This window comes from Bufo bufo, chromosome 1, assembly GCF_905171765.1.
Source record: "Bufo bufo chromosome 1, aBufBuf1.1, whole genome shotgun sequence".
Lineage (NCBI taxonomy): Eukaryota > Metazoa > Chordata > Amphibia > Anura > Bufonidae > Bufo > Bufo bufo.
In genome coordinates this window covers 312,413,029-312,424,712 of record NC_053389.1, presented here as the reverse complement: position 1 = coordinate 312,424,712, position 11,684 = coordinate 312,413,029, and the positions used below count along the sequence as shown (strand labels likewise).

Below are 11,684 nucleotides of genomic sequence, written 5' to 3'. Positions count from 1 at the left end.
TAAGGCTCCATTCAGACGTCCGTATGTTTTTTACAGATCCACAGATACATGGATCGGATCCACAAAACACATACGGACGTCTGAATGGAGCCTTACAGGGGGGTGATCAATGACAGGGGGGTGATCACCCCATATAGACTCCCTGATCACCCCCCTGTCATTGATCACCCCCCTGTCATTGATCACCCCCCTGTAAGGCTCTATTCAGACGTCTGTATGTTTTTTACGGATCCACGAATACATGGATCGGATCTGCAAAACACATACGGACGTCTGAATGGAGCCTTACAGGGGGGTTATCAATGACAGGGGAGTGATCACCCCATATAGACTCCCTGATCACCCCCCTGTCATTGATCACCCCCCTGTAAGGCTCCATTCAGACGTCCGTATGTTTTTTACAGATCCACGGATACATGGATCGGATCCGCAAAACACATACGGACGTCTGAATGGAGCCTTGCAGGGGGGTGATCAATGACAGGGGGGTGATAACCCCATATACACTCCCTGATCACCCCCCTGTCATTGATCACCCCCCTGTAAGACTCCATTCAGACATTTTTTTCTTACAAAGTCTCATATTCCACTAACTTGTGTCAAAAAATAAAATCTCACATGAACTCACCATACCCCTCACGGAATCCAAATGCGTAAATTTTTTTAGACATTTATATTCCAGACTTCTTCTCACGCTTTAGGGCCCCTAAAATGCCAGGGCAGTATAAATACCCCACATGTGACCCCATTTTGGAAAGAAGACACCCCAAGGTATTCCGTGAGGGGCATATTGAGTCTATGAAATATTGAAATTTTTGTCCCAAGTTAGCGGAAAGGGAGACTTTGTGAGAAAAAACAAAAAAAAAAACAATTTCCGCTAACTTGTGCCCAAAAAAAATTATTTCCATGAACTCGCCATGCCCCTCATTGAATACCTTGGGGTGTCTTCTTTTCAAAATGGGGTCACATGTGGGGTATTTATACTGCCCTGGCATTTTAGAGGCCCTAAAGTGTGAGAAGAAGTCTGGGATCCAAATGTCTAAAAATGCCCTCATAAAAGGAATTTGGGCCGATTTGCGCATCTAGGCTGCAAAAAAGTGTCACACATGTGGTATCTCCGTACTCAGGAGAAGTTGGGCAATGTGTTTTGGGGTGTTATTTTACATATACCCATGCTGGGTGAGATAAATATCTTGGTCAAATGCCAACTCTCACCCAGCATGGGTGTATGTAAAAAGACACCCCAAAACACATTGCCCTACTTCTTCTGAGTACAGCGATACGACATGTGTGACACTTTTTTGCAGCCTAGGTGGGCAAAGGGGCCCACATTCCAAAGAGCACCTTTCGGATTTCACAGGGCATTTTTTACAGATTTTGATTTCAAACTACTTCTCACGCATTAGGGCCCCTAAAATGCCAGGGCAGCATAACTACCCCACAAGTGACCCCATTTTGGAAAAAAGACACCCGAAGGTAATTCGTGATGGGCATAGTGAGTTCATGGAAGTTTTAATTTTTTGTCACAAGTTAGTGGAATATGAGACTTTGAAAGAAAAAAAAAAAAAAAAGAAAAAAAAATCATCATTTTCCGCTAACTTGTGACAAAAAATAAAAAGTTCTATGAACTCACTATGCCCATCAGCGAATACCTTAGGGTGTCTACTTTCCAAAATGGGGTTATTTGTGGGGTTTTTCTACTGTCTGGGCATTGTAGAACCTCAGGAAACATGACAGGTGCTCAGAAAGTCAGAGCTGCTTCAAAAAGCGGAAATTCACATTTTTGTACCATAGTTTGTAAACGCTATAACTTTTACCCAAACCATTTTTTTTTTTTACCCAAACATTTTTTTTTTTATCAAAGGCATGTAGAACAGTAAATTTAGAGAAAAATTTATATATGGATGTCGTTTTTTTAAAAAAAAATTACAACTGAAAGTGAAAAATGTCATTTTTTTGCAAAAAATTCGTTAAATTTCGATTAATAACAAAAAAAAGTAAAAATGTCAGCAGCAATGAAATACCACCAAATGAAAGCTCTATTAGTGAGAAGAAAAGGAGGTAAAATTCATTTGGGTGGTAAGTTGCATGACCGAGCAATAAACGGTGAAAGTAGTGTAGTGCAGAAGTGTAAAAAGTGGCCTGGTCATTAAGGGTGTTTAAGCTAGGGGGGCTGAGGTGGTTAAAGGGGCTGTCCGGCCATATACATGTGAAATTTGAAAAATTAGAATATTGTGCAAAAGTCCATTTATTTCAGTAATGCAAATTAAAAGGAATTGCATTAATGCAGCTTAAAATTAGAATTTTGTGAGAAGGTTCAATATTCTAGGCTCGAAGTGTCACACTCTAGTCAGCTAATTAATCCATACCCCCTGAGCAAAGGGTACCTCAAAATTGTGACTTTTGGGTTTCATAAGCTATAAGCCATAATCATCCAAATTATACCAAATAAAGGCTTGAAATGTCTCACTTTGCATGTAATAAGTCTATCTGATATATTAGTTTCAGCTTTTAAGTTGCATTACTGAAATAAATGAACTTTGCAAGACATTCTAATTTTTCGAGTTTCACCTATACATTGATGACCTATTCTCAGGATAGGTCATCAATATCTGATTGGCAGGAGTTGGACATCCAACCCTCACCGACCAGCTGTTTGACGAGGAGGTGGTGTTCCATGAGAGCACTGCTTCCTGGTCATTACAATACACGTCGTCTCCTGTGGACTGGCAGTGTAGTGTAATTTCAAGTACTCACTCCATTCAAGTGAATAGAACAGGTACTTGTAATTACACTCGCTTCCGAGATGAAGTGCAACGTAATTCACAGAAAGCAGCATTCACATGGAGTGCTGCCTCCTCTTCAAACAGCTCATCCCGACACTTGGGACACCCGCCGATCATATATTGATGACCTATCCTGAGGATAGGTCATTAATATATATCGACAAACAACCCTTTTAATTTGCCTTGCATAGGTGCCTCAGAAAAGTTGGAAGCTCATAAAAAATAAAATAAATAATAATAATCAGTGGGGAAACCTAGCAGTGAGTGTTTAATTTCCCTGCAGTGCCACCACAGTGGAAACTAAGCACTGTAAAGTGCTCATTCAACTCAATGGTATATCTAATAATGTATGATAGAACAGATCCTCCTAAGGGAAGGACACTCTTTGTAACTACTTTCCATTCAGAGATCCTGAACTGCCTAAACTGAACTGCTTAATACAGTATATGAAAATTAGTTTTCTAAGATAGTCAACCCCTTTAACCCCTTAACGCCCAGCACCATACATGTATGGCGCAATTGGATGTAACTTAACGCCCAGCGCCATATATGTACGGCGCGCTGATCGGGCGGGTGAAGGAAGTGTGTTTGCCTTATCCGCGACAGGGGTCCAGCCATAACTGATAGCTGGACCCCGGCTGTATGCGCCGGCGCATTAACCCCTGCACGGCAGCGGTCATCGCTGAATACAGAAGTATTGTGATGCATTGTAAAGGGGATCAGTTGAAGTCCCAGAGTGGGACAAAATATAAAGTGTAAAAAAAAGTTAAAAAAAAAAAAGTTTTACAAAAAATGTAAAGTTTCAAGTAAAAAAAAAAGGCCTTTTCCTAAAATAAATAAAAAAAATAATTTGGAAAAAATAGGGAAAAAAAGAAAAGTATACATATTAGGTATCACCGCGTCCATATTCAGCGGCTCTAAAAATATCACATGACCTAACCCCTCAGGTGAACACCGTCAAAAAAATAAAATAAAAACTGTGCTAAAAAAACTTTTTTTTGTCATCTTACATCACTAAAAGTGCAACACCAAGCGATCAAAAAGGCCTATGCCCCCAAAATAGTACCAATCTAACCGTCACCTCATACCACAAAAAATAAGCCCCTACCTAAGACAATCGCCTAAAAAAATTTAAAAAACTATGGCTCTCAGACTATGGAGACACTAAAACATAATTGTTTTGTCTCAAAAATGCTTTTATTGTGTTAAATGTAAAAAAAAAATAAAAGTAGACATATTAGGTATCGTCGCGTTCGTAACAACCTGCTCTATAAAAATGCCACATGACATAACCCCTCGGGTGAACATCGTATAAAAAATAAAATAAAAGCGGTTTAAAAAAAGCCATTTTTTTGTCACCTTGCATCACAAAAAGAGTAATAGCAAGTAGAGTTGAGCGGACACCTGGATGTTTGAGTTCGGCAGGTTCGGCAGAACTTGAATAAAAAGTTCAGGCTAGGGACCCGAACTTGAACCGAACTTGACCCCGAACCCGAATCCCATTGAAGTCAATGGGGACCCGAACTTTTGGCCACTAAAGTGGCTCTAAAATAGCCCTGGAAACAGCTAGAGGGCTGCAAAAGGCAGCAAAATGTGCTTAAGAGCATGGCAAATGCTCTGCAAACAAATGTGGATAGGGAAATGAATAAAAAAAACATAAAAGACCTTAAAAAAATTAAAATTAGGAATGATGTAGGAGGAAGAGGTTGAGGAGGCGGTGAATGGGTGGATGTGGCCGTGTAGGCTCAGATAGCGGTCTAGGTGGAAGCGGCCGCGAAGGAGGAATAGGTAGCCAACACAGATGTGTGTTATTTTGCATTTTTACATAGGGGTATCCCCCAAAATATTGGGACATATAAAAAAAAAAAGGAATAAGTGCACTTGAGTACAAGGATGGATGGTTGAGGCTGTTAGAACTGTGTATTCTGCACAAGGTACAGACAAGTCTTGTGGGATCCAGGCCTGGTTCATTTTAATGAACGTGAGCTTGTCCACGTTGGCTGTGGACAGGCGGCTGCGTCTGTCTGTAATGACGCCTCCTGCGTGCTAAATACACGTTTAGAGAGTACTCTGGTTGCAGGACAGGCCAGCACCTCCAAGGCATACAGGGCAAGTTCTGGCCATGTGGACAATTTGGAGACCCAGAAGTTGAATGGGGCAGAACCATCATTCAGTACGTGTAGGCGTGTGCACAGGTACTGTTCCACCATGTTGTTCAAATGCTGCCTCCTGCTAACATGGTCCATATCAGCAGTTGGGGCAGGTTGATGCGGCGAGGTGACAAAGCTTTTCCACATGTCGGCCATGCTAACCCTGCCTACTGAGGTGCTGGCGCTGACACAGCTGCGTTGGCGACCTCTATCTCCTCCCCTGCCTTCGCCTTGTGCTTCCACTTGTTCCCCTGTGACATTTGGAAATGCTCTCAGTAGCGCGTCTACCAACGTGCGCTAGTACTCGCGCATCTTCCGATCACGCTCCAGTGAGGGAATTAAGGACGGCACATTGTCTTTGTACCGGGGATCCAGCAGGGTGGCAACCCAGTAGTCCGCACATGTTAAAATGTGGGCAACTCTGCTGTCGTTGCGCAGGCACTGCAGCATGTAGTCGCTCATGTGTGCCAGGCTGCCCAGAGGTAAGGACAAGCTGTCCTCTGTGGGAGGCGTATCATCATTGTCCTGCGTTTCCCCCCAGCCACGCACAAGTGATGGGCCGAGCTGCGTTGGGTGCCACCCCGCTGTGAACATGCTTCATCCTCATCCTCCTCCACCTCCTCCTCATCCTCGTCCTCCTCGTCCTCCAGTAGTGGGCCCTGTCTTGCCACATTTGTACCTGGCCTCTGCTGTTGCAAAAAACCTCCCTCTGAGTCACTTCTAAGAGACTGGCCTGAAAGTGCTAAAAATGACCCCTCTTCCTCCTCCTCCTCCTCGTGGGCCACCTCCTCTTCCATCATCGCCCTAAGTGTTTTCTCAAGGAGACATAGAAGTGGTATTGTAACGCTGATAACGGCGTCATCGCCACTGGCCATGTTGGTGGAGTACTCGAAACAGCGCAACAGGGCACACAGGTCTCGCATTGAGGCCCAGTCATTGGTGGTGAAGTGGTGCTGTTCCGCAGTGCGACTGACCCGTGCGTGCTGCAGCTGAAACTCCACTATGGCCTGCTGCTGCTCGCACAGTCTATCCAGCATGTGCAAGGTGGAGTTCCACCTGGTGGGCACGTCGCATATGAGGCGGTGAGCGGGAAGGCCGAAGTTCCGCTGTAGCGCAGACAGGCGAGCAGCGGCAGGATGTGAATGCCGGAAGCGCGCACAGATGGCCCACACTTTATGCAGCAACTCTGACATGTCGGGGTAGTTGTGAATGAACTTCTGCACCACCAAATTCAGCACATGCGCCAGGCAAGGGATGTGTGTCAAACCGGCTAGTCCCAGAGCTGCAACGAGATTTCGCCCATTATCGCACACCACCAGGCCGGGCTTGAGGCTCACCGACAGCAACCACTAGTCGGTCTGTTGTTCAATACCCCGCCACAACTCCTGCGCGGTGTGGGGCCTGTCCCCCAAACATATGAGTTTCAGAATGGCCTGCTGACGTTTACCCCGGGCTGTGCTGAAGTTGGTGGAGAAGGTGTGTGGCTGACTGGATGAGCAGGTGGAAGAAGAGGAGGAGGAAGCCGAGTAGGAGGAGGAGGCTACAGGAGGCAAAGAATGTTGCCCTGCGATCCTTGGCGGCAGAAGGACGTGCGCCAAACTGCTCTCCGCCTGGGGCTTAGCCGCCACTACATTTACCCAGTCTGCAGTTAGGGAGATATAGCGTCCCTGGCCGTGCTTACTGGTCCACGTATCTGTGGTTAGGTGGACCTTGCCACAGATGGCGTTCCGCAGTGCACACTTGATTTTATCGGATACTTGGTTGTGCAGGGAAGGCACGGCTCTCTTGGAGAAGTAGTGGCGGCTGGGAACAACATACTGTGGGACAGCAAGCGACATGAGCTGTTTGAAGCTGTCTGTGTCCACCAGCCTGAATGACAGCATTTCATAGGCCAGTAGTTTAGAAATGCTGGCATTCAGGGCCAGGGATCGAGGGTGGCTAGGTGGGAATTTACGCTTTCTCTCAAATGTTTGTGAGATGGAGAGCTGAACGCTGCCGTTTGTCATGGTTGAGATGCTCGGTGACGGATGTGGTGGTGTTGGTGCTAGATCCTCTGATTGCTGGGCAGCAGGTGCCAACGTTTCTCCAGAGGCGGAGGAAGAGGCCGAGGCAGCAGCAGAAGAGGTAGCAGGGGGAGCCTGAGTGAGTTACTTGTTTTTAAGGTGTTTACTCCACTGCAGTTCATGCTTTGCATGCAGGTGCCTGGTCATGCAGGTTGTGCTAAGGTTCAGAACGTTAATGCCTCGCTTCAGGCTCGGATGGCACAGCGTGCAAACCACTCGGGTCTTGTCGTCAGCACATTGTTTGAAGAACTGCCACGCCAGGGAACTCCTTGAAGCTGCCTTTGGGGTGCTCGGTCCCAGATGGCGGTGGCCAGTAGCAGGCGGACTCTCATGGCGGCGGGTGTTCTGCTTTTGCCCACTGCTCCCTCTTTTGCTACGCTGTTGGCTCAGTCTCACCACTGCCTCTTCCTCCGAACTCTGAAAGTCAGTGGCACGACCTTCATTCCATGTGGAGTCTAGGACCTCATCGTCCCCTGCATCGTCTTCCACCCAGTCTTCCTCCCTGACCTCCTGTTCAGTCTGCACACTGCAGAAAGACGCAGCAGTTGGCACCTGTGTTTCATCATCAGAGACGTGCTGAGGTGGTATTCCCATGTCCTCATCATCAGGAAACATAAGTGTTTGTGCGTCAGTGCATTCTATGTCTTCCACCGCTGGGGAAGGGCTAGGTGGATGCCCTTGGGAAACCCTGCCAGAGTCTTCAAACAGCATAAGAGACTGCTGCATAAGTTGAGGCTCAGACAGTTTCCCTGATATGCATGTTATTTCACTATTACGTGTGGCTGTGGCAGAACGGCCACGTCCTCTCCCAGCACCAGAAGGTCCACTCACACCACCACGACCATGTCCGCGTCCGCGTCCCTTACTAGATCTTTTCCTCATTGTTACCGTTCACCACAATAAGAAAACAATTATTTGGCCCAATGTATTGAATTCAAATTCAGGCCTTTTTTTTACAGGCACCTAACATTATCTGGCTATCTACTTAGGTACCGTATTACACTAATACAGGCACAGCAGTAACTACAGATTTAGCTGAATATAAATTGTAGGCCTAGTATTTAGGCGGTGGATGACAGGTATACGTTTACGGACAGAATTAGACTTGGTGATGCACGGTAGCGTTTGAAGTTATTGTGAATGACCCTATCCGCACCTTCAATCTAATATACCCTTTTATGCAGTGCTTTAAGTGGGCCAAAAGAGGTGCCGGTACTCTATTAGGCGCCGGTGCTCCCCCCCCCCAATACTGAGCATGAAAATACCCTTAGAAAGTACCCTGAAAAAGAGCTACTGTAGAAAGAGCTACTGAACATAAATAAAATGTGCAAAAGGGTATTGAACAAAATGTTGTACAAAATGTACATAAAATAATTTATAAAAATTATAATAACATACTAACCATAGAACAGTAAACAGTAAACAGTAAAACATAAACCTGAGTCTTGAAGATGAAGGTTAATTTCTTTACCCCTGAAAAATATACAAAAGCAGATTCAATACAATCACAGTACATCAAATGAAAAATGAAAAATATTGTACAAATCATTTTACCTAGAAAAGGCTCCAGCACGTTTTGGGCTCCACTTTCCTTGCACTTTTGGCTTCGCAGTTTGTGAAGGCTGCACTTCTCCTCCCTTTTGCCAGCCATGTCTGCACATATGTTTGTGCATTAAACTGATCCAAGGGTGGTCCGTTGCATTTCAGGAAGATCAGATTTGAAAGCCTTTTGATGTCGAGAGAGTTTCTTTTATCTGTCAAAGTATCATTCATTGAGCTGAAAGCTCGCTCGCATTCACTTGTTGATACTGCAATGGTGTGGACAGCTTTAAGAAGAGGCTTCAGGTCTTCTGGTGTCTTGGAAGCTTTAAGGTCTTTATACTCCCTAAATCCTTGGACACTTTTCCTCTCCCCAACTCTGAATCTCTGACATAAACGTCTGACCGCTGCATCACCATATTGAATCTCAAGAGATGCAGGCCAGGAGTCAGACTGGAGGACCTTGATGTCTGAGAGGAGGTGACTGTCTGTCTTTTCAGATGAGGTTCTACTGACATGTGAGGAAGTTGTTGGAGTCATCCTGCACTTAACATTTTCAGCCAGGCTACGGAAAAATTGCCCAGGGTTGATTTTTATAACCCTCTCATTTTCATGCAGGCATACATTTCTGAAGATTTTCTTATTTTCAGCCTCAATGGCAATTTGTGTGTAGGGACCAGGTGTGGATACCATTGACTCAAACACCCGGATCTGTCGGTCCAGCTGCCTGTCGGCTTGATCCAAAGTCATGTCACGTCTCTGGAGCATTCTTGAGAGGTCACTGAGTTCTGTGAGAGCGTCATACATGATGCCAAGATTGACCACAAAAGAAACAGTAGTGAGAACATCATTGAGTCCTTTGTATTTTGCTCTCTCTCTTGAGTCCCTGCTGGTATCAGCAGCAGCACTTGTAAAGTGTACCTGCAAAGCTGGGTAGTTCTCCCATACTGCTTTCACCGTTCTCTCACTTGAAGCAACCCAACGCACTGATAAAACACGGCCTATCACAAGGAGACGCTGTCCAACACTGTGAGCACTCTCTGTTAACTCCCTTTGGTTTTTTGGGGATGCATGGTAGAGGGAGTAAAGCTGATCTAAAAATATTTTAAAGTGGTTGATTCCTCCAACCTCCTTCAAAACATCACAAACTGCCAGTTCCAGTCTGTGATTGGAACAATGCCAGACAAACAGGTAAGGGAATTTGGAACAAAGCTGCGCAGCAACTCCTGCTTTCCTCCCAAGCATCACTGAGGCTCCATCACAAGCAAATGCCAACAAATGTTCCTGTAGGTAGTGAGGGTCAAAGCCATTATTATGAAGACATTCTAACAGTGCTTCAGTGATGTCATTTGCTGTGGTCCCCTGCAGCTCAATGAGTTCAAAAAATACTGTGTCTGGCTGTTCATTGGAAATAGCTGATCGCAGGCACACGACAAGGACAGACTTTCCACTTATTGTAGTCGATTCATCAATGAGCACACACAGTTTTCTTTCATTCATCACTATGTCATTGACTACCTTCTTTTTCATTTCAGCTGCAATGTGATCCAGTATATTTGCACACGAGTTATTAGAGTGTAAAACTCTGCCCATCTTGACACCATTTAAGACTTGCAACTGGACATCTATTGGCATGTCTGTAAAGGGACGCCCATGCTTGCCAATCTTATAAGCTGTTCTAAACACATTGCAAGTTGAGGCGTATTCAGCCTTTCTCATATCTTCAATGTGTTTTTGCATTGTATTTTGTGTTGCCTTCTCTTTTATTTCAACTGCTTTCTTGTGATAAATTGAGTCTCTGTGCTCTTTAATTTTCTTTCGTAGTGAGCTTTGTTGTGCAGCCTTGTCCCTTCCATAAGACGAGATTAAGCACCCACTCCACTCCTGCGACACTCTCTGCCCTTGCTGCATGTCTACACGAGCACAAACTTGACTACACACACTACAGCCCAACTTTCGATTTTTGCTTAGCAGCCACTTGTAATTTGTGGAGAAATACTGTACTTGTGCTTGGGACCAACATTCTGGCCACTCATGCTCGGCAATGCGGCTGTTGTCATCGGTAGAAGTGATGTCACTCTCGTCCTCTACGTCACTTGTGAGAACCTGATCGACCGCGGCACAAGTGCTGCTTTCATTAGCTTGTGTCTGACTCTGACCTGCAGCGATATTCTGGTTTGGTGGGGGGTCAGCCAGCGAGTCCTCTGATTCTGACCTTGTTCTTTTGCTACTTATAAGCCAGGAGAGCATCTTAAAGCGTACCTGTCAGATCACCCAAAAAAAACTAAACTGTTACATGTTGCTCAGTATCTCATCCTGATCATGTACATATACTTTCTATGGCCAGGGGGGTACTGGTACAGAGAGGAATTAATGTGTGTGTGTGTGTGATGAGGGGGGGGTCTGATGTGCAGGGGGGTACTGGTTCAGAGAGGAACGAATGTGCGGTGGTGGGGGGGGGGGGTACTGGTACATAGAGGAACTAATATATATGTGTGTGATGGGGGGTCTGATGTGCAGAGGGGTACTGGTACAGAGAGGCACTAATGTGTGGTGGTGGTGGGGGGGGGGGGTACTGGTAAAGAGAGGAACTAATGTGTGTGATGAGGGGGGGGGGGTCTGATGTGCAGGGGGGTACTGGTACAGAGAGGAACGAATGTGCGGTGGTGGGGGGGGGGTCCTGGTACATAGAGGAACTAATATATATGTGTGTGATGGGGGGGTCTGATGTGCAGGGGCCCCCTACACATCAGACCCACCCATCAGACACATATATATTAGTTCCTCTATGTACCAGTACCCCCCCCCCCCCCACCACCGCACATTCCTTCCTCTCTGTACCAGTACCCCCCTGCACATCAGACCCCCTCCCCCTCATCACACACATTAATTCCTCTCTGTACCAGTACCCCCCTGCCAGGGGGGGGGGGGGTACTGGTACAGAGAGGAACTAATGTGTGTGGGGGGAGGGGGGGTGCCTGTCACTCACCAGTACTCTTCAGAAGTTGGATTCCAAAGCAAAGTCGATGTTCTTTGCTGCACCGTCCGACTCCTGACTCCAAGGAGGACCAGTCACTGGTCGCCGCACTGATCGCTCCTCACAGGCGCGCGGGAAGGAGTTGACGTCACCTAACGTGAGGTCAACT

The 11,684-nt window shown here is 46.0% G+C and overlaps 1 protein-coding gene across 1 annotated transcript; it reads right to left on the bottom strand.

The window, feature by feature from the left end:
* Positions 1–8,553: 8,553 nt before the first annotated feature.
* Positions 8,554–10,788, bottom strand: LOC121006938 (E3 SUMO-protein ligase KIAA1586-like). Its single transcript, XM_040439184.1, has one exon. The coding sequence runs from the start codon at positions 10,786–10,788 to the stop codon at positions 8,554–8,556; it is 2,235 nt and encodes a 744-aa protein (XP_040295118.1).
* Positions 10,789–11,684: the final 896 nt, after the last annotated feature.